Source organism: Elephas maximus, chromosome 12, assembly GCF_024166365.1.
Source record: "Elephas maximus indicus isolate mEleMax1 chromosome 12, mEleMax1 primary haplotype, whole genome shotgun sequence".
Taxonomy (NCBI): Eukaryota; Metazoa; Chordata; class Mammalia; order Proboscidea; family Elephantidae; genus Elephas; species Elephas maximus.
Genome location: NC_064830.1, coordinates 76494934 through 76517846, shown reverse-complemented (window position 1 = coordinate 76517846; position 22913 = coordinate 76494934). Strand labels below are relative to the sequence as shown.

The 22913-nt window shown below is 46.0% G+C and overlaps 1 protein-coding gene across 3 annotated transcripts in view; it reads right to left on the bottom strand.

The window, feature by feature from the left end:
* ABCC1 (ATP binding cassette subfamily C member 1) overlaps positions 1-19144 on the bottom strand; it is a 178437-nt gene extending 159293 nt beyond the window's left edge. The window contains exon 1 of one of the 3 annotated variants that reach the window (XM_049904936.1): positions 18608-19144. In XM_049904936.1, coding sequence (XP_049760893.1) covers positions 18608-19129 — 522 coding nt within the window. In that variant the 5' untranslated portion in view covers positions 19130-19144. Of the gene's footprint in view, positions 1-776; positions 3464-13690; positions 15672-18607 lie in introns of those variants that run through there. The other 2 variants (XM_049904938.1, XM_049904937.1) reach the window with 2 other exon arrangements.
* Between the last annotated feature and the right edge of the window lie 3769 nt (positions 19145-22913).

Below are 22913 nucleotides of genomic sequence, written 5' to 3'. Positions count from 1 at the left end.
TTTTCATAGACCTCATAATTGTTTTTTTAAAAAGACAATATTTTTAGGATATTTGTAGAAGAAAAAAAAATTTTTTTTTTTTTTTTTTTGTAGAAGAGGGACTGAAAATTAAAAACACCAACCTGCCAATAAGGAATGAGCTCTGGAAGAGTATAGTTACTGGGGATTTTTATTTTTCCTATACTCATTTCTGCATAATTTCACTTTATACTTTAAATCTCTTATAATATCAGACAAAGGAGCCCCAGTGGGGCAATGGTTAAGTGGTGGACCCCACCAGCCGCTGTGCGGGAGAAAGATGTGGCAGTCTGCTTCCATAAAGATTACAGTCCTGGAAACCCCATGGGGCAGTTCTACTCTGTCCAGTAGGATCATTATGAGTTGGAATAGACTCAGTGGCAACAGGTTTAATATCAGACAAAGAAGAGAAATCAGTAAGAGAAAAACAAAAAAGTTCCTTTAAGTAATTCAATCACTATCAAGTTTTTAGTAACAAAATACCTTGAACTTCCCAAGTGCAGATGGGTCCACAGCTCTCAGAGTTGTTAGAGCCCGCCTTCACTCGTAACCCACAGAGTTAAGGTATTTAGAAAAAAAAGACCTTTGCTATCAAGTCAATTCCAACTCATAGCGGCCCTATAGAACAGAGCAGAATTGTTCCATACCGTTTCCAAGGTGCGCCTGGTGGATTCAAACTGCTGATCTTTTGTTTAGCAGCTGTAGCTCTTAACCATTACGCCACCAGGGTTTTTAGAGGGCAATGGTAAAATTCTCACCTTTCATGTGAGAGACCCAGGATGGAGTCCCAGCCAGTGAGCCTCATGCGCAGTCCGTCAGTGGAGGCTTGCGTGTTAAGACGATGCTGAACAGGTTTCAGCAGAGCTTCCAGACTAAGAAAGATTAGGAAGCAACACCTGGTGATCCTTCTCCAAAAGTCAGCCAATGAAAACTCTCTGGGATCACAAAAGTCCAACCTTCAAGCGATCATTGGGATGATGCAGAACTGGACATTGTTTCATTCCGTTACACATGGGGTCACCATGAGTCTGGGGCCAACTCGGCAACAGTAAACAACAAGATATTTAAGCAACGACAAGACATTTACTCCCGAACAGCAAATAAAAGCTGCTGAATAAATTTCCCCATGCCTCAGCCCAATTTCACAGCTGATATCCAATACATCTCCAAATCCTGGCATGCTCACCCAGACCCAGGCACCCTAAGACGCCCTAAAAAAAACTGGATGCAATAACCTAAATGGTCTCAGACGCCGGGGGTGAGCATCTGAATCTTGGGGTCAGGTTGTCTGGCTGGGTCCCATCCTGAGTCTGCCAAGATCTGCAACTGGCCCAGAGGATACAAAGCCAAAAAAGGTCCAAACCTGGTGCCGTTGGGTCGATTCTGACTAATGGCGACCCCATCATTACAGAGTAGAAATGCCCCACAGGGTTTTCTTGGCTGTAATCTTAATGGAAGCAGATCACCAGGCCTTTCTTCTGAGGTGCCACTGGGTGGATTCGAACCACCCTTCCAGTTGTAGTGAAGCACAAGCCACGTGCACTGCCCAAGGAGCTTCCAAAGGGTGAAAGGGGATGATAAACCGGAAGAAAATCATCACACCAGGAATGTCCACTCCACTGTCCACCACTGTCCTCCTCCTGTCCAGCCTCCTCCTTTATCACCACAGCTAGCATCTGCTGAGCATCTACTACGTGCCAGATAGTGGGCTAAGCATCATCTACACAGTACCTCTTTTCTTCAGTACCCCTGCTTTACAGATGAGGAAACTGAGGCTCCCAGAAGTTAAGCAACTGGCCCCATAACACCCGGGGAGGTGGCAAAGCTGGTTCTCAAACCCAGGCTCCTGAACCTGCCCTCTTGATCCCAGCCACAACAGAGCTTCTTGGCTTCCTTTTGAGCTGCACCATCCCCTTGTCCAACCATCCACATTCCTTTAGTGGCCAATGCTTGTCTCTCCCCTGAAACCCTTCCAAGAATAAGAGGGTCTGACTCAGGGTGAGCCCCTTCTTCTGACCCCTCCCCACACCAAGTGTCCAAGTGTGCTGGCTTTGACCACAACATGGTGTGTGAAATGGCCCACCCAGGCTCCCAGATCTTGGATGGAACAATCTAAAATACTGGAACCACCAGCTGCCATCAAGTCCACTCCAACCCATGGCATCCCCATGTATGTCAGAGTGTCCACTGGGTGGACTTGCACCTCCAACCTTTCAGTTAGCAGCCTAGTGTGATAACCATCTGCACTGCCCAGAGACTTCGTTTTCCAAAAAGGGCTGGCCCAATTTACCATTCCGGCAAGGTCCGAGGATATCCATTATTATTATTATTTTTAAGAGCAGCTGACGAGTGCACATTAATGACCATCTCTTCCCTGGTCCTCCCAATCAGCCTTGTAAGCCTGAAGACCAGTGGTCCAGAAGACAGCTGGAGCCACCTGGCATTGGGTAATGTGACCTTGTGGTTATAATTAGGTTGCACTATCTGGAAGCCCTTTGATAAGGCTTCTTCTTCAACATCATTAACACTAGCTCAGGGTCAAGAAGAAAAGGTCCTATTAGATTACACTCTGAGGATGTTGTCGTTGTTGTGTGTCATTGACTCATAACAACCCTATAGGACAGAGAAGAACTGTCCCGTAGGGTTCCCTAGACTGTAAATTTTACGGGGGCAGATCGCCAGGTCTTTTCTCTCAGGGAGCAGCTAGTGGGTTACAACTGACCATTCTGTTAGCGCTTAACCACTGTGCCACCAGGGCTCCTTTCTCTGAGGGTAGTAAACCAAAAGCACCAGTTGCCCTAGAGTGGATGCTGACTGATAAGGACAGCAGCTATAGTTTAGTGAGGCTCTCTAACGCTTCGGAGAACCTGGGTGGTGCAAAGGGAACCCTGATAGCACGATGGTTAAGCTCTCGGCTGCTAACCTAAAGGTCAGCAGTTCGAACTCACCAGTCATTCCACGGGAGCAAGACGTGGCAGTCTGCTTCTGTAAAGATTACAGCCTTGGAAACCCTGTGGGGCAGTTCTACTCTCTGTCCTATAGGGTCACCATAAACTAGAATCAACTGAACTGCAACAGGTTTGGTTTGGGACTTGGGGGGTACAAAGAGTTAACTCACTTGTCTGCTAACCAAGAGGTTGAAGGTTCGAATCCACCCAGAGACAACTTGGAAGAAAGGTCTGGTGATCTACTTCTGAAAAAATCAGCCATTAAAAACCCTATGGAGTACAGTTCTACTCTGACACACATGGGGGCACAATGAGTTAGAGTCAGCTCAACAGCAACTTTAGAAAACAGAAAAGAAACAAAGAAGGCAATAGCTAGTGAAAGCCTTTGAAATGCTCTGTGCTATTCATTTCATGCCTTAGAGTATGTTCTAAGGAAATAAACCAAAAGGCTCTATCTACACAATATTCATTACAATGTTTTCTTTAAAAGAACAAAAAAAGAAATCCCAGCAACAAACTAAATGGCACACCAAAGGTAATAATTATGCCAATTACAGTCCACCAATTCAAGGAAATATTGATTAGACATTTAAAGGTTATGAAGGAACCTTTAACAAAGGTTATGTAGGAACATGCGAAAATGTTTACAACCACAGTAAATAAAAATTAGAATTCAAAATGATACGTACTCTATAAAAACAACCTTGCAAAAACTACGTACCTTGACAGACAAGAATCATATGTTAACGAGCCAAAAGGAAATGTTATTGGCCAAAAGACAAAACAATGGCCTATGAAAATACATATATTTTTTTAACATATATGGTAGACAAAGGGGCAAGATGCCCAATAAACCAAGAAAAACACAAACCAATGTAACCATGAGCAAAAAGACATGGAAAGAAACACATGAAAAAGAATATGCAAACCGTTCTGGAATATGCCACAGGACACTCAGAAATGGGAATTCTCATCCGCTGTCACTGGGAATGGATTTATTCCAACCTTTTGGGAAAATAACCAGCTAATAGCTAGTATCTACTAAAAATAAAAATTGCCAGGGGTGGGTGGAAGGGAGGGAAAAGGAAGACTCAATAGTTAGGGGACAATGAGCTTCTGTTAAGAATGACAGAGCTCCCAGACACGCTTTTAACTCAGAACTGAAGCCACTGTCGAAGTTCACCCTCCAGCCAAAGATCAGACAGGTCTATAAAACAAACAGTAACACATGTGAGGACCATACTTCTTAGTTCAATCATGTATACAAAAACAAAAGGGAAACACCTGCTCAAAAGCAATGATGAGAAGGCTGGAAGGGACAGGAAAAATGGACGGAGGGAAACAGGGAACTGGGGTGTCAAAGGGGAGAGTGTTGACCCATTGCAGGGATTGCAACCAATGTCACCAATTTGTGTATGAATTGTTGAATGAGAAATGAATTTGCTCGGTAAAGTTTCACCTAAAGCACAATAAAAGACAAATACATAAAATGAGAGATGGAAAAACAATCGAGAACTACAAACAGAGATGGTTGAACAACACAATGAATGTAAATGTCACAGAGCTGTTCATGTGAAGACTGTAGAAATGGCAAATGCTTTGTTATCTATATATCTACCACAATTTAAAAATGAATAAAAATTTACACCGTTTGACCCATGTACAAGAATGTTTATGGAAGCATCATTTACAGGGACAAAATAATCAAAATCAATGGGAGGGAAAAATTAACACAATTAGTGGCCAGGAATAGAGAAATGGCTAAATTAATTACAGCAAATCTATATCTTGGAATATTCTACAGCTGTTGTAAAGATTTAGTGAGATGCTGTGTATTGAAATGGGTGGCATATTAAGCAAAAACAACACAGAGTAATGATTATAGCATCACTTGTTTTGCTTTAAACATTTACGTTTCCTCATATTTGTATTAAACCCGTTGCCATCAAGTCAATTCCGACTCATAGCAACCCTACAGAAGAAGAGGATGTGAAACCAGGGGCATCACTGCTGATGTCAGGTGGACCCTGCCTGAAAGCACAGAATACCAGAAAGATGTTTACCTGTGTTTTATTGACTATGCAAAGGCATTCCCCTGTGTGGATCAAAACAAATTATGGATAACACTGCAGAGAATGGGAATTCCAGAACACTTAATTGTGCCCATGAGGAATCTGAACATGGATCAAGAAGCAGTCGTTCAAACAGAACAAGGGGATACTGCATGGTTTAAACTCAGGGAAACGGTGTTACGGTTGTATTCTTTCACGATACCTATTCAATCTGTATGCTGAGCAAATGATATGAGAAACTGGGCTGTATGAAGAAGAACGGGGCATCAGGATTGGAGGAAGACTCATTAACAACCTGCATTATGCAGATGACACAACCTTGCTTGCTGAAAGTGAAGAGGACTTGAAGCGCTTGCTGATGAAGATCCAAGACCACAGCCTTCAATATGGATTACACCTCAACATAAAGAAAACAAATATCCTCACAACTGGACCAATAAGCAACATCATTATAAACAGAGAAAAGACTGAGGTTTTCAAGGATTTCATTTTACTCAGATCCACAATCAACACCCATGGAAACAGCAGTCAAGAAATCAAGACACAATGCATTGGGCAAATCTGCTACAAGAGATCTCTTTAAAGTGTTAAAAAGCAAAGATGCCACCTTGAAGACTAAGGTGCGCCTGACTCAGGCCATGGTGTTTTCAGCTGCCTCATATGCATGCAAAAGCTGGACAATGAATAAGGAAGACTGAAGAACAACTGACACCTTTGAATTGCGGTGTTGGCGAAGAATTTTGAATACACCATGGACTGCCAAAAGGACAAGCAAATCTGTCTTGGAAGAAGTACAACCAGAATACTCCGTGGAAGCAAAGATGACAAGATTGCGTCTCACATACTTTAAACGTGTTTACAGGAGAGATCAGTCCCTGGAGAAGGACATCACCATTGCTAAAGTACAGGCTCATCAAAAAAGGGGAAGACCTTCAATGAGATGGACTGCCACAGTGGCTGCAACAATGGGCTCAAGCATAACAACTGTAAGAATGGTGCAGGACCGGACAGTGTTTCATTTTGTTGCGCACAGGGTCACTATGAGTTGGAACCGACTCAAGGGCACCTAAAAACATGTTTATATAACTACAGAGAAAAGAATGTAAGAATACCCACGTTGCATGTTAATGCTTTACTTAAATATATCTACCCTGTTCTGACAGTGGGTATCACTTTTGTAATCAGAAAACTCTTAAATTTAAAATAGAAAGTTTACGTGTAAAAATTAAAACAGGTGTATTAGCATGAATGGGTTATTAAGTAAAGCTTTCACACGTTGTTAAATCATTGATTTAAAAGAGCTTGTAAAATTTAACAGCAGGACCAAAGAACGCTTAATGAAACAAAACCATCTCCCTCATACTGCTGTCTCCTGGATCACAGAGCTGAACCTTCCGGAATGTAAGGTTTAACTCAACTGGACAAAACCTTCCCACCTACACAAAAGCAACCTGAGCCTGGTCAATTCCTCGCTTGCTCTACACTCTGGAATGACAAGAACATAAGTTCTTAATAAATGCTGGTGGGTCCATTAGTGGGAGTATAAAGTCCTGCAGGAACCTGCCAAATAATTTTCAAGTTTCAAAATACATCTATCCCTCAACCCAGTAATTTCACTGGGGGGAATGTACTCTGTTGAATCATTTACACGTATACATGCATACATGTGCAACGATGCATGCCCATGAAAGCTCACAGCGGCACCACTGAGGATGCCAAACACTGAAAACAACCCGAAAGCCACCAAGAGGAGAGGTGGGGAATACACGGCATAGTCATAATAGAATGCATGTGTCTTGTAAAGAAGTGCTATCGATTTGCATGGACTAACATAGAAGAATGAAGCCCTGGCTGCACTCGGCTGCTAACTGAAAGGTCGGCAGTTTGAGCTCAAGAGCTGCTCCAAGAAGAAAGATGTGGCAATCTGCTTCCATAAAGATTACAGCCCTGGAAACCCTATAGGGCACTTCTACTCTGTCCTATAGGGTCACTATGAGTCGGAATCGACTCGATGGCAACGGGTTTGCTTTTTTTGTTTTATAAAGACCAAAGTTTATTAATGGTTACCAGGGGCAATGGGTTAACACAGAAGATGAACAGGTTTTTAAATGAAAAGAGCAAGATGCAGAACAGTATTTAGCATATGAAACTATTTGAAGAGGGAAAAAGAATACACATACCCCTACGTACATATTTGCATATGCTGGAAATTTTTCTAGAAGACATTCAAGAAAGTATCATCAGTGGTTACTTCTGAGGGCGGCAGGAAGCTACTGAAACTTTTACCGTTCAATCTATATTCTTCCATAAAAAAACCAAACGAAGCCAGTTGCCACTGAATCTACTCCGACTCATGGAGACCCCACGTGTGTCCGAGGAGAACTGTGCTCCACAGGGTTTTCAATGGCTGTGATTTTTCAGAAGTAGATCGCCTGACCTTTCTTTCAAGGCACCTCTGGGTGGATTCAAACAAACTCTTCAGTTAGTAGCCAAGCGCTTACCCATCTGTGCTGCCCCAGGACTCCCAGACTTTTTAAAAGTAAGAGCATAATCAGAAAAGTTAGAGTGCAAAGTCTTCCTCATGCAATCAGCCAGGTCAATTCAACGACAACTAGTTTTAAAAGAAGAGCTTCTAGCAAAAATAGAAAGTCATCTTAATCACACAAGATAGCACTTCTACTTAAAAAAAAAAAAAAAAACTCATCATCTTAATAGGTTATGAAAAGCTTTTGGCAGGGGGAACCAAGAGGGAGCTGAGGCATAGGGAATCCCCCACCAGTGAGAAAAATTTGGTCTGACCCTGAAGTTTCAGTTAAGGTTCTAAGACTCAGATGAGACTCATAAAAAAACTAATTTTAAAAACCTGAGACTCGTTCAAACTTAAGTGCAGCAGAAGGCCCATGCCTTTGCTGGGCCACCATTTCCTTCCAAGCTGGGATAAGCACCCGCCTTGGAATTTCCAAGCCCTTATTGTTACCGCAAGCAGTCCTGGTAACCACAGGACTTTAACAATCACCTGCTAACCGAAAAGTCAGCGGTTCAAACTCACTGGCAACTCCACAGGAGAAAGATATGGCAGTCTGCTTCTGTAAAGGTTTACAGCCTTGGAAACCCTACAGGCAGTTCTACCGTCCTACAGGGTCCCTACGAGTCAGAATCAACTCAACATCAAAAGGTTTTTTTGGGGGTAATTACCACAAGCCATTTTATTAGTGCTTTATACATTCTGCATTTGCTCCAGGCCAGATTTTTATGAGATGGACTCCGAGGTTCTACAGAGTTAAAACAGTGAGACTTTGACCCAACCAAGCTCCTCAGGGCCTTTGCACTTGCTACTGCCACTCCCTGGGATGCCCTTCCCCAGATCCTTGAATAGCCAGCTTCACCACCCAGGTCTTGAAAGGCCTTCCCCAGACACATCTGTAATGCAGTGGGGACCCCACCCCACTTCTTCCTGTTGAACGTCTTTGCAGCACTTAGCCCTATCTGAAACCATTTGGGTTATCCCTGGTGTAATTTCTGTGAGAACATGGGCCGCCTCTGTCTTGTTCACTGTTGTATTCCTAGTTCCAAAGCAGGGCCAGCACCTCATTCAACTAACAATAAAGGATTGGATAAATGAATGCGTGAGAAATGTTGTGGGAACACGACAGAATGAGTCCAGGGGTTTAAAAGACCCCACTGACATCCTTCTTACTGGAAAAACTCAAGCTCTTGAAAAATGAATGCTTCCCAGTGAGGAGGGCATCTCCCAAGCAAGTAGTTACATAAGAGGCCAGTAAAAGGTAAACTGAGGTTCTCAGGAGGAAACGCAGAGAGGGAAGGGAAAAGCCCCCCAAAAAGTCTGAGGGTTATGGGATGCCCACCGAGAGCTGCCCTCCCTGGTCATCTGGACCTGTTCACAGAACTTGGAAACCACCCTCCAGCAGATGAACCCCACAATTAAATCAAGGGGACACTTAAGTAGAGTCTCAACTTTATAACTGTCCACCTCTCCTGGGGCAGTTTAAAATGAAGGGGTAGAGTTTCAATGGCAGCCTCTAACGAAAGGCATTTTCACCCTGAGACTGAACCATCGCACACACTCCAACCAGAAGCATCAGGTTAAAAAAACCCAGTTCTTGGAAAAAAAAAAAAAATTTTTTTTTTTTTTTTAGAGGAAAATGGCATACTGCCGCAAAAGCGCATGTGCTGCAGCAAGGTCCTTCTCTAGCTAATGAGAGTTTAACCTCCTTAACGAGTCATTAAGCTTCTCCAAGGCAACCCCAACAAGCCAATTACCCTAGAACTCCCAACGGCCTAAAATGTCTTAGGGAAATACAAAGATGAGGGTGAAAGTCTCACCCAAAATTTCTTCTCTAGATTCTTCCATACCACTGGTTGTCGAAGGTGGGGAATTTTGCCCCAAGGGGGATATTTGGCAATGTCTGGAGGCATTTTTGGTTGTCACAACTGGGGAAGTACTACTAGCATTTAGTGGGCAGAGGCCAGAGGAGCCGCTAAACATCCTGCAAAGCACAGGACAACCCCCACCATAAAGAACCAGCTGGCCTAAAATGTCAACAATGCCCCACACCTACCACCCCCCAAAACTGGATTCCCCAATTTCAACTGTAAGAGGTAAATACAGGTCCAAGCCTCCACAAAGATGTTGTCCCAGTTTCCTTGCCAGGCTGGGGGAAGCCCTCGTTTCAGGATGTCCAGGCCCTTGTTATTAAGACAGTCATACTATTAGCACAGTATTTATTTATGCAAAAATGCTCAGGCAAGTTTTATTAAGCTATAACTTTACTAATCATTAAGATCTGATAATAAAAGCTAGAGCCTACCCCACCATGAAAGCCTAGACCCAACATACAAATTATATGCTTGCTTCAGATTCCTCAGGCATTGATAATTAGTTTATCCATCTTTCTCCTGCCAACATGCCTGTGCCAGAGGAGTCAGGGTTTTGGCGTCATGAAACTAGCGAGTCAGATCGGCCACAGTCGTTCTACCAAAAGGTTTGGCTTCTAAGCAGGGGATATCAAGTCCAACGCCTACAGGTGCCAAATAGGTTCCATCATGGAGGAAGCGGACAAGGTGTGAGGAAGCACAAGAAGACCACAAGGGACACTTCACCTTAGAATTGAAGCTACAGTAAGGAGGAGTGAGGACTGCAGCTAACTGGAGAGAATAAGCCTGTTTGAGGGGGCAGCCCCAGCTGACCACTACTGTGTCCAAATGCAGGCCCAGCGTTGTCAGGTCTTCTGATTTTTCAGAAGCCAGCTATCTAGATTTTTCTGTGGAAACTTCCAATCAGTAAATACTGGCAATCCCAGCACTTCATATAATTAAAAAAAAAAAAAAAAAGTCAAACCAGCACATTGGTGTCCTAGATCCAGCTCCCAGTTTGAAATGTGTACCTCAGGCAGTAAATTAGATTCAAATGCTAATTGTGCTTATGGTGTGCAAGGCACTGGGTCCTGACAAGGTACGAGATGGATGAGCCTCCGTTCTGACTCTGAAGGAGCCACAGCCTTACAACGTAAAATATAAGCAGTCTAACCTATAAACTGGACGGCTCAGCCTGAGTACCCAGTACAGACAGGCATGCTTCGAATCATTCATTCACTCAACAAATTACTTTCTGAGTATAGACTATGTGCCAAGTGCTGCTCTGGGCACTGAGATTACAGCCGTAAAAAAACACAGAAGAAATCTGCAGAGTTGACTTTCCGGTCACACAAGGTAAATAAAATGAATAAGCAAAATATAGTTTTATGGTGTATTAGAAAATAGTTAAGTATTATTGAAAGGTCCCAGTAGGGCATGAACCGTGCTCATCTACAAGCCTAACAAACGGATGTAAAGCTAGAAGCGCTCACTCACCTATGCCAAGAAATTTGGGAGACAGCTACCTGGCCAACTGACTGAAAGGGAGCCACACTTGTACCCATTCCAAAGAAAGGTAATCCAATGGAATGCAGAAATTATCAAATGATACCATTAATATTACACACAAGTAAAATTATGCTGAAGATAAGTGAAAATGGTTGTAGGAGTACACTGATAGGGAATTGCCAGAAATTCAAGCCCGATTCAGAAGAGGATGTGCAATGAAGGATATCACTGCTGATGTCAGATGGATCTTGGCTGAAGGCAAAAAATATCAAAAAGATGTTACCTGTGTTTTATTGACTATGCAAAGGCATTAGACTGGATAACATTGAGAAAAATGGGAATTCTAGAACACTTAATTGTGCGCAGGAGAACCTGTACTTAGACCAAGAGGCAGTCGTTCGAACAGACCAAGGGGATACTGCCTGGTTTAACGTCAGGAAACGTGTCAGGGTTGTATCCTTTGACCGTACTTATTCAATCTGCATGCTGAGCAAATAGTTCGAGAAGCTGGACTATATGAAAAAGAACAGGGCATCAGGACTGGAGGAAGACTCATTAACAACCAGCGACATGCAGATGACACAATCTTACTTGCTGAAAGTGAAGAGGACTTGAAGCACCTGCTGATGAAGATCTAAGACCACAGCCTTCAGTGTGGATTACACCTCGACATAAAGAAAACAAAAATCCTCACAACTGGACCAATAAGGAACATCATGATAAATGGAGAAAAGACTGACATTGTCAGGGATTTCATTTTACTTGGATCCACAATCAACACCCATGGAAGCAGCAGTCAAGAAATCAAACAATGCACTACACTGGGCAAATCTGCTGCAAAAAAACGCCAAAAAAACCAAACCCGTTGCCGTCGAGTCGATTCCGACTCATAGCGACCCTATAGGACAGAGTAGAACTGCCCCATAGAGTTTCCAAGGAGCTCCTGGTGGATTCGAACTGCCGACTTTTAGGTTAGCAGCCGTAGCACTTAACCACTACGCCACCAGGGTCCTCTTCTGCAAAAGACCTCTTTAAAGTGTTACAAAGCAAAATGTCACTTTGAGGACTGAGGTGCGCCTGACCCAAGCCATGATGTTTTCAACTGCCTCGTAATGCAAGCAAAAGCTGGACAACGAAAAAGGAAGTCTAAAGAAGAATCGATGCCTTTGAATTATGGTGTTGGCAAAGGATATGGAATATATCATGGGCTGCCCGAAGAATGAACAAATCTGTCTTGGAAGAAGTATAGCCAGAACACTCTTTATAGGTGAGGATGGCAAGACTTCGTCTCACATACTTTGGGCACGTTATCAGGAGAGACCAGTCCCTGAAGCAGGACATCACGCTTGGTCAAGTAGAGGGTCAAAAAAAAAGAGATAGACTGACACAGTGGTTGCAACAATGGGCTCAAACAGCAATTACTGTGAGGATGGCACAGGATCAGGCACTGTCTCACTCTTTTGTACACAGGGTCATTATGAGTCAGAACCGACTCAACAGCAGCACCTAACAACAGCTAACCTAAAGGCCGGTGGTTGGAATCCACCCAGCAGTGCGACAGAGGGGCATGGTGATCTGCTTCCATAAAGGTTACAGACAAGAAAACCCTGTGAGGCAGTTCTACTCTGTAACGCGTGGGGTCGTCATGAGTCAACATATACTCAACTGCAGCAGGTTTGTTTGTTTTTTTTTTAAGTGTTATCTGGGGGAGGCAGGAAAGAGAATTGGGAATGCAAGGAAGGAATTGGGGGAAGAAGAGGGCCAGGCTACCTGAGATGACATTTGAACAAGGATTTGAAGGGGGTGAAGGAGGACCCAAGTATCTGGGGGAAGAGCCTTCCAGGCAGCAGGAAAAGCAAGTGCAAAGTCTCTGAGGCAGGTGCAGGCCTGGTGGCCACTGTGACTGGAATGAGACAGAGACTAACAGAGGAAGAGGATGGAGAGGTAATGGGGGCCCACTGTATGCACTTTCGCTTCTACCCTGAGGGAACTAGGGAGCCATAGCAGGGTTTTAAGCAGAGAAGGAACAGGATGTGGCCTACTCATAACCATATCCCTCTGACTGCTGGGCTGAGACTACACTGTTGGGGCTGAGGGTGGAAGCAGGGAGGGCAGTGAGGAGGCTACTGAGACTATGCTGGCTCAGGCCGCAGTGGTAGCCTGGGAGGTGTGAGAAGCAGGCAGAGCTGGATACATTTTGAAACGACCCGCAACAGGATTTGCTGACAGATCAGATGTGGAATGGGAGAGAAAGAGGACAGTCAAGGATGACACAAGGTTTTGGCCTGAGCCTTGGTGAGGACAGTGGCGGGGAGGACTGCAGAGGCGTGAGACGCCTATGAGACACTGAGGTGGAAATGAAACCACACCAAACCCACTGCAGTCAAGTTGATTCTGACTCAGAGCGACCCTATAGGACAGAGTAGAATTGGCCCATAGGGTTTTCACAGCTGTCAATCTTTACAGAAACAGACTACCACATCTTTCTCTCATGGAGCAGGGTGGATTCAAACCACCAACCTTTTGGTTAGCAGTCGAGCACTTTAACCACTGTGCCACCAGGGCTCCTCCATGTAAAAACAGCCTACAAGTTGAGTCCATGGATGGAAAGAGATTTTTGATCCACTACCTCCAAGACTATCACAAATGGAAATCGCACAGCTCAGGAGAAGAAGAACACAGCCTCTCTCCTGAAAGTCTCCACCAAACAGGCCAGCTGTGGCGTCCTTTTGCCAAGGCCAAAGGGTTGCCCAAGGAGTCCTGAATTACCTCTTTGAGAACCTGTCATCTCAAAGGTTCTTCTGTTCTCCTCCCGAAGCCACTGCCTGCACAGTGTCACCTTGGGCCCCTCACACTGCCATTCCGGGCCTCAGATCCAACATCTGTGCAGGGGAATGAGTGCAGGGGAGGACCCCGTGTGCTCCAAGGTCCCTTTCAGCTCTTACAATCCATGAGGACGGGAGGGGGCCTGGAAGGACAGGTGGATAAAAAGGCAAAGAGGAGAGGAAGCAAAGTGATGAGTTTGAAAATCAACAGAGTACTCGGAGGACAGAAAAAACGTGGTTCTTCATTGACGGTTGTGAAACCAAGCACAGATATTAAAGCTAGAATTAGACTGACTCCAAGGCCAGGTCTTATCCCAAGCGGAATTTCTAATAGCTTCTAAGAAATGCTTCTCCATTACCAACTGCAGGGCCCTCTTGGCAGCCGACTGGAATATTCAGGGTTTACTGGCTATGCTGGAGAATGCTAGAGGGCATCTCTGAGGTGAATATCAGTGCCAGGGCCAACTCACTCCAGGGGCTGAGACTCACGTCCGCTGCTTCTGTTCAACCCCAGCAGCAACAGGTGTGGCAGCAAAAACGAACTCAGGAATTCCAGCTGGTGAGGCCCACTTACGTTTATTAAGCGCTAAGACATCCCTGGAGCCCTGGTAGCACAGTGGTTAAGAGCACGTCTGCTAACCAAAAGGTCAGTGGTTGGAATCAATCCAACAAGCTGCTCCCTGGAAACTCTAGGGGGCAGTTCTACCCTGCCCTATAGGGTCACAATGGGTCTGAATTGACTCAACAGCAACAGGTTTGGCTTTTGGTTTTAAGGCATCCCTGGGGGCGCAGCGGTTAAGTGCTTGGTTGCTAACCAAAGGGTCGGCAGTTCGAACCCACCAGCTACTCCACAGGAGACAGATGTGGCAATCAACTCTTGTAAAGATTTACAGCCTAGGAAACCCTATGGGGCAGTTCTATTCTGCCATACAGGGTGGAGTCAACTCAACAGCACACAAAAACAACAAAGCATCCCTGGGTGGTGCACATAGTTAATGTACTTGGTTGCTAACCAAAAGATTGGAGGTTCGAGTCCACCCAGAGGCACCTCAGAAGAAAGGCCTGGCAGTCTACTTCTGAAAAATCAGGCACTGAAAACCCCACAGAGCATATTTCTACTCTGACACACACACGGGTTGCAATGAATTGGAATCGACTCGACAGCAACTGAATTTTACTTTGTTTTTAGGCCATACCGAGAAGCAATGTTCTAAGCACCTGCCAAGAGTTCACTTGCTTATTCTTCCTACTACCACTTTTTGCCAGAGACTATTATCATCATCCCGATTGTCCACATGGGGAAACAGAGGCACAAAGAAAAGTAACTTACCTAAGCTATCCAGCTGGTAAGCCACAGAGCCAGGATTTGTAAACCCACACTACACTGCTTATTTGTTTTCTCTACTTTTTCACATTTTCTGATTTTTCACTCTGGGCACGCATCGCATTAGTAAACAAATGTTTTTTTTTAAAAAACTAACTTGTATGGAGAAACCCAGACTCAACTTTCCCAACCTTCATTCAAATATCAACCACAAAACAGCCCCTTCTGCCAGCCTACAGTCCCCAAACAAAGCCAAGCACCTGTGAACTCAGCCTCTATTTTCCATGTAGATAACAGACTTTCCCTTTTCTCATTCCAGAGCATTTGCCTGAGTGGACTTGATAAGTCCACAGACCTCTCACCATTGGCCATGTCCCCCGCTCAAGTTTTTCTGGGCCCGGAAGCAGACACTCCCAGGAACAAAGCTTCTGATAGAGTCACAGGTGGGCCAGTCACCTTGATTTTTTTTTCTTACTGATAAGTATGTAGGTAACAGAGAACATCTGCCATTTCTACAACCTTCACGGGTACAGTTCAGTGGCATTAATTGCGTTTAGTCATCGCCATCAACAGTCCTCGAATTTTTCTAACATCCTTAACAGAAGCTCAGTGCTAAGCATTGTGTCTTCCTTTCTCCCTCTATCCCTCCCACCCCTAGTAAAACTTTTGTCTCTACATACTTGCTGATTCTAGATATTGCATACAATTTCATACAATATTTGCCCTTTCGCGGCTGACTTATTTCACTCAGCGTTAACGTTTTCAAGGTCACCTTGATTTTTAAACACATGACTTTGGTCATAAGAGAAGCCAGGCATGAGTTGGCAGGCAGATCCCACAGCCCAATCCCATCCCCAAACATCAAATGAAAAGTGGGCTCAAACACATGCAACTCGAAACACACGAACTTCATCTTTAGAAAGAATAATAATCATTGTTTAACTCTGTTTAACATTGTTTTACTCTTCACAACAACCCTAGGAGGTTGTGACATTTATTACCTGCCCCCATTTTACAGATGAGGAAAACTGAGGCACAAAGAGGTGAAGTGCCTTGCCCAACGTCACGCGCTTATCTAACTGGCTGGGAAGCCAGTCTTTCCCAGCCTTAAGCCTTAATTACAACTGGGATGGAGAGCAGGAGGGTCGATCTACAGGTTTGTCCTCACTGCCAATTAGAGTCCAACTCTGCAAAAGGTCTGCTCTCCAATCACTCCTAGACCCTGAATGCAAAGCACATGTACTATTCGCAGCCCTGGAGCAAATCTCCAACTGCACTGGCCAGAAAATGCGAAACAAAAAGGCAGGGCTGCTGGTTGTTCTACCAAAAGGATACCCTGCTCAAAACTAAATCCTTCCAGTAAAAATACAGCCTTCAAGGAAAAGACTACGAAACAGGACAAGAAGGTATTTTCAGATGCTAAACACCAGTTCCCAGGAGACAAAGGTGATTCTTTCTCCTAATTCCTTAACTAAAGATGAAAAACTATTGTGATGGTTAAAGTTGTATATCATCTTGGGCTGGGCCGTGATTCTCAGTGGTTTGGCAATTGTGCGATGATCTAGTTACCCTCCATTTTGTGATATAATGTAATCCCCTCCATGATGTGATCTGATGTGATCAGCCAATAAGCTGTAAGCAGAATTTCTTTGGGGGAGGGGCCTGCATCCAATATATCAAGATGCTCTGGCAAAGCTCACTGGCTTTTGCTCCCTCTGGATCCTGCATCCAGCTCATCGTTATTTGACTTCTGGTTCCTGGGACTTGAGCCAGTGGCCCGCTGTATTGCCTGCCAATCTTAGGATTCCATGGTCTCTGCAGCCTGTGAGACAGCAGCCTGCTGTCTGACCTTCCAATCTTGGGTTCATCAGCCCCTACAGCTACGTGAGTCAGGAGAAGCCTCCAGTCTGATTCGGGACTTGCCAGCCTCTACTACCATGTGAGCCATTTCCTTGAGATAAATATACACATATATACATATATTCATACACATATATATACACACATATACACATGGCAACTCTGGTGGCATAGTGGTTAAGAGCTATGGCTGCTAACCAAAAGGTCAACAGTTCGAATCCACCAGGTGCTCCTTGGAAACCACATGGGGCAGGTCTACTCTGTCCTACAGGGTTGCTATAAGTCTGAATCAACTTGATGGCAATGGATTCTTTTGGTTTTTATACATACATATATATGTATATATACACACACACATATATATACACACAGAGATAGAGCACTTTGGTGGTGCAGTAGTTAAAAGCTCAGCTGTTTACCAAAAGGTCAGCAGTTCAAATCTACCAGGTGCTCCTTGGAAATCCTACATGGCAGTTATACTCTGTCCTATAGGGCTTATAGGGCTACTATGAGTTGAAAACTACTCAATAGCAACAGGTTCATATACATACATGTATATATATGTATAGATATATAAGCTTCACTGGTTTTGCTTCTATAGAGAACCCAGCCTAAGACAACTTCACGTCCAGATTGGCTTACTGCATCTACCAGTAGTCAAGACAGCATGACACAGAAGTGCCCTACCCTGAACAAAGGGGCAAATCGTATTACACCGTTGCTAAAGCCCAAGGCACTGGGGATTAAACCACACGGGAAGTGAACTCTTGAGACCCAAGCAAGCACGACATCACCCATGCTGAAGAAAACTTGGTGGGGTAAAAACCAGTGAGGAGGCCCACATTACAGGGGTGGGGTAGACATACCCCACAGGTACTAGAGCCCTAGGAATCCTCAGTTGCACCCCAAGCCTGACCCTGGGGGTGGGGGGACACAGAGCAGGGGTGAGCAGCCATCTTCTCCCCTTGATCTTCCCCTGTTCCCCCAAATTGCCCCTGGAGCATTTAGGCAGAAAAAAAGGAAAAGATGACAAAAATATGTAACCACAGCACAGTAATGCGGATGAAAACACCTGAGGAGGGGGCAAACGCCAACCCAATCAGTGGGAACCCCCCTTCTACAGCCCAAGCCTCTCCCCAGCTCAGCTCTTTGGTAATGGGATGCTCTTTGTGGAAGGGGGACCCCGATCCAGAGAGATGGGAGAACACAGGCAGAGACACCTCTCTTTACTGTCCCCCAGCTCTGGCGTCTGCTTCCCTGAGAAGTTATTTTTAATTGAGGGAGGGAATCCCAAAGCATGAAGGGCCCCTCTTTCCGGCCCCTCGCCGAGGGTCTGGGCCCTTCCCCACCTCCAAAGCCCTAGGGCTGGGCTCTTGCCTTCCCCCATCCCACACTCGACTTCCCTGAAACCGAGTCACACAAGCTTCCCCATCAGTTCCACAAACGAAGGGGCCCGGGCGGCGGCGGCTGGGGAGCGGAACCCCCAGGCCGGCGGCGGAGCCGGGAGGCGGGCTCCGGGTCCTCAGCGGGCGCCCCGGAGCTGCGGGCCCGGCCCGCCCTGCCCAGCGCTTCCCCTGCTGCGCCAGCCTGCCAGCCCGCCGGCCTCCTTCCCTCCCTCTCTCCTTCCCTCCCTCCCTCCGGCGGCCCCACGCGGCCCCGGCGGCCGCGAGCACGTACCCACAAGGGGTCGGAGCCATCGGCGCTGCAGAAGCCCCGGAGCGCCATGCGGCCGGCGCGGGCGGCGGGCACGGGCGGCGGGCAGCAGGCGGCGGATGGCCCGGCTGTAGCTGTAGCTGTAGCAGCGGCGGCGGCGGCGGGAGGGCCCGAGGCGGCGGCGGAGGAGCTGGAGCCGCAACGCCGCCTGGTTGGCCCGCGCGTCACGGGGATGCGGCGGCCCCGCCCCGGCCGGCTCACCTCGGCGCGGCACAGCGGACCGCCCACGCGGGCTCGACCCCCGCCACCTCCGCGCCCCCGGCGCCCAGGGCTTCCGGGCCCCCAGGCCACCGCCCTTGCGCCTGTCCCCACATCCTCAGGGGTCGCCGGATCCCACCCCCTACGGAGGCCTGGCGAGGGTTTGCTAACCCTCCGAAAGCGGCCTGGGTTTTTGTGCCCAGACCCTGCGTCCAGTTTTCGAATCCTGTTAAAACAACAGCCACGACAACAGTAATGATAACAAGGAGAAAACAGTGTGCCAAACATCTTAGCTGCGTTCTCACGACAGCCTCGCTAATATTACTTCCTTTTTTTTTTTTTGTGACGCTGCTCTTTTTTTTTTTTTTTAAATAAGGACGTTGAGAGATTAACAGGCAGCATCTGTCTTGGTTAACCGTGCCTGAGACCTTTCAGCCACGGTAAGTGGTCCGCTGAGATCCGCTGCACCGCTGTGTGACTGAGGAGGGACAGTGGCACAGCTGAACTGTGTCTCTCTGGATATCGTCATCGTCAACGAGATCTTCAAAATCATTTAAAAAGTCGGCGTGCATTCCTACTCCTTGGCTGCCGAGTCCATCAACAGCCCTATTCTGCCTCGGGCCTCCTTCAGGTCCACTTAAGGCCGGCGCCCTCAGGGAACACCTTGCTCTCAGCCGGCTTCAGTAGGTCCACAGTTTCAGGTGCCCGCTACTTCCGCCCCTTTCATGGAAGAGAGGGAAAAAGGCCCAGAGAAGTGAAGTGGCTTTCCCAGGGTCACCTGATCAACTGGCAGAGCTGGGATTTGAACCCAGCCAGCTGACTCAGAGTAGGAAGTGGATACCCTTATTAATCTAACCGTTACAAATAGAGAGACTGAGGCTCAGAGAGATGAAATGACGTGCCCAAGAAGTGGAAGTGGGATTTGAACCCACAACCGGTCTGAGCACTCTTGGCCCAGGGGCTCTAGTCTTCATCCCAAAGAGCTCACCTTAGAGTTAAACTAAGACTGGAGATGACAATAATTAACAGGCATTCGTAGTCATGGGTTTGTATGTGTGTTAGTATGTGTTGTTAGCAGTGAACATGAATTAACTGGATGGCTAAAGTGGTTTGCAGTTGGCTGCTAATGGAAATGTTGGTGGTTCCGAACCCACCCAGCATGTCTGCAGGTTCCAAGGGAGAAAGATCTAGCTATCTCCTTGAAAAAATTTCAGCCAAGAAAACTCTGTGGAGCAGCTCCACTCTGTAACACATGGGTTCGCAGTGACTCAGGGGTCAGGCGCCACGCGAGAGCAGCTAGCAACAACAATCCTCACATTAACCCCATGAGGTAGATACTATTATTATCTCCACTTTGCAAGTGAGGAAACGGAAGCCCAGAGAGCCAGAGTAATTTGTCAAGGATTATATAGATGGTAAGTAACTGAGACAACTTTTCAACTCAGGCATTCTGGTGGGGGCAGGGGGCTATGATGCTAACCACCATACCATATTGCCTTAAAAAAAAACCAAACCCAATGCTGTTGAGTCGATTCCGACAGGGTAGAACTGCCCCATAGAGTTTCGAAGAAGCACCTGGCGGATTCAACCTGCCGACCTTTTGGTTATCAGCCCTAGCACCTAACCACTATACCACCAGAGTTTCCCCTTATTGCCTTAAAAAAAGAACGGTTTAACTCATAGATACACAGGCAGCAAGTGATAGGAGTTGGGGCTAAGGCCTGGAAGTCCACACTTTCCCTGTGACACTAGCAAGGCCTTTCCTCCCTTTTCTTAATCCCCTACCTAATGTGTGGTTTCGTTAAACACACACACAGAAAAAACAGCTGCACCAAAGAAAACAAGAACACTGTTTGAATTTGAGCCCTTAAAGTACCTAGTGAGGGCGGAGGATAGAATCATTTCCTGTGATTTTTTTTTTTTTTTTTGGCTCAGGTACCCCTCAAAGTGTGAGTTTTTAAGGGATAATTGCTTTCAGATGACAATGCTCATTGTCCTGTTGCTTTGCTATTTATATATTCAACAAATATTTAGGAACAAGGCAAAACTTATTCAGCGTAAAGTGTTGAGTTCTTTGTCTTCTGTTTCTTTGCTTTTATTTTGTTGTTTGTAAGGGGGAACAGATATTAATTAAATAATCACACAGAGAGGTAGGTATTTACAGCAGCAAAAAAAAAAAATTTTTTTAATTTTTTTTTTTAAGAGCTAGGAAGAAAAGTGGACATAAGAGAGCCAAAAGAGGCCCTGGCTGCTATAGGGTGGGGGCCAGGGAAGGCTTCACAGAGGAAAGGGTTTCTGAGCCTAGATACAAGCAACCAATCTGGATTTATGACACCTGGCTTGTGTTCGAGGCTGAAGAAAACAATTTAGATAAAAGCCAGGAAGCAGGACAGAGCAGGGCCATGAAGGAACCTGAAGATGCCCTGAGTGTCAGGAATCCAGAGAGAAGCACAGAAGGGACCCATCTGGAGCAGGAGGGGTGGCAGGAATCAGAGCACAAAGGCTCTTGTCAGCCAGGGGAGGGATTTCGGCTTGGCCCTAAGAGCAATGGGGAGCCACTGAAGAGTTTTAAGCAGAGGGAGAGACATGGTCAGATTATTTCCCATTTTTATCCAAATTCTTCATTCATTCATTTATTCTTTCAACAAATATTTATGGAGCAAACATATGAAAAGGTGCCAGACACGTTAGTCATCATGGAGATGCAAATAAAACCCTATTGAAATACCATTTCATGCCTACCAAAATGGCTAAAATGAAAGACTGAAACTACCAAGTGTTGGCAAAGACGGGGAGCAGGCAGAACTCTCACACTGTGCTATTAGGAAAGTAAATTGGTTCAACCGCTTTGGAAAACTGGCAATTTCTAAAAAAAAAAAAAAATTTCTGTCAAGTTAATTCCAACTCATAGTGACCCTATAGGATAGAGTAGAACTGCGCCCATAAGGTTTCCAAGGCTGCCTGTGATATTTACAGGAGCAGACTGCCACATCTTTCTCCCACTGAGTGGCTGGTGGGTTCCAACTGCTGACCTTTCAGTTAGCAGCTGAGTACTTAACCATTGTACCATCAGGGCTCCTTGATATGTTATAAGAATGGAAGTTCACAAAGGGGAAGGAGAATCAAGATCAACAGCCCAAGGCTGATTCCTATGAGGGGGAGGTCAAACATACCTCCACTCTCCAGCCTCTTTACCAATTCTGACACCAAGCGTCCCTCCTGTAGCACGCTCTACTTCTCTGCTGGGTTTGATAATCCATTGCAGTGGCCACACAGACCATATTCACAAGTTATGGGATTTATTAGGGAAGTAACGGGTTACAAATTCAGGAGCAGAGATGACTCAGGATACAGTTCTTCTATCAGGACAGCCTCTTCTCAGCCGTTCTTGCAGGTAAGCCTCTCTCTGGCTGTTGGCCGCTGGGCCTCTCAATCCCTTGGCCCAGCTTCTGCCCTGCTTGGGCAGGTGTTACAAAGAAAGCTCTTTTGCTCTGCCAATAACCGCCCAAGGGCAACCCACTCTGCTGGGAAGCCTCCTGCCCAAAGTCACTCAGCTGTCTTACTCCATGGGTCAGTATATCCACTGTAACCACCTTGTTCTGTGGGCCAGGAAGCCCAATAAGTTGTCTAGCGCCGGTCTCCTAGTTCTGCTGCCACAGCTTCTCTACGATTACTTCTTGCCGTCTTGCACCATCTCTGGTGTTAGACCTCTCTCTCTGGCTCCTGGGTCTAGAAGATTCTCAGCGCAGGGACCCCAGGTCCAAAGTACACACTCCGTTCCCATCTTTCTTTGTGATAGTGAGGTCCCCCTTTCCTGCCTCTGGGATGACTCATTTTAAGCTTAGCAGGGTGACAAAACTGCCCAGTCCCCCGGTTAAGATTCCATACACCTATTTGCATGGTCCCACCCAGGAAAACCTGGCAGCGTAGAGGTTAAGAGGTATGGCTGCTAACTAAAAAGTCAGCAGTTGGAATCCACCAGGCACTCCTTGGAAACCACATGGGGCAGTTCTGTTCTGTCCCATAGGGTTGCTATGAGTCAGAATCAACTCGAAGGCAGTGGGTTTGGTTT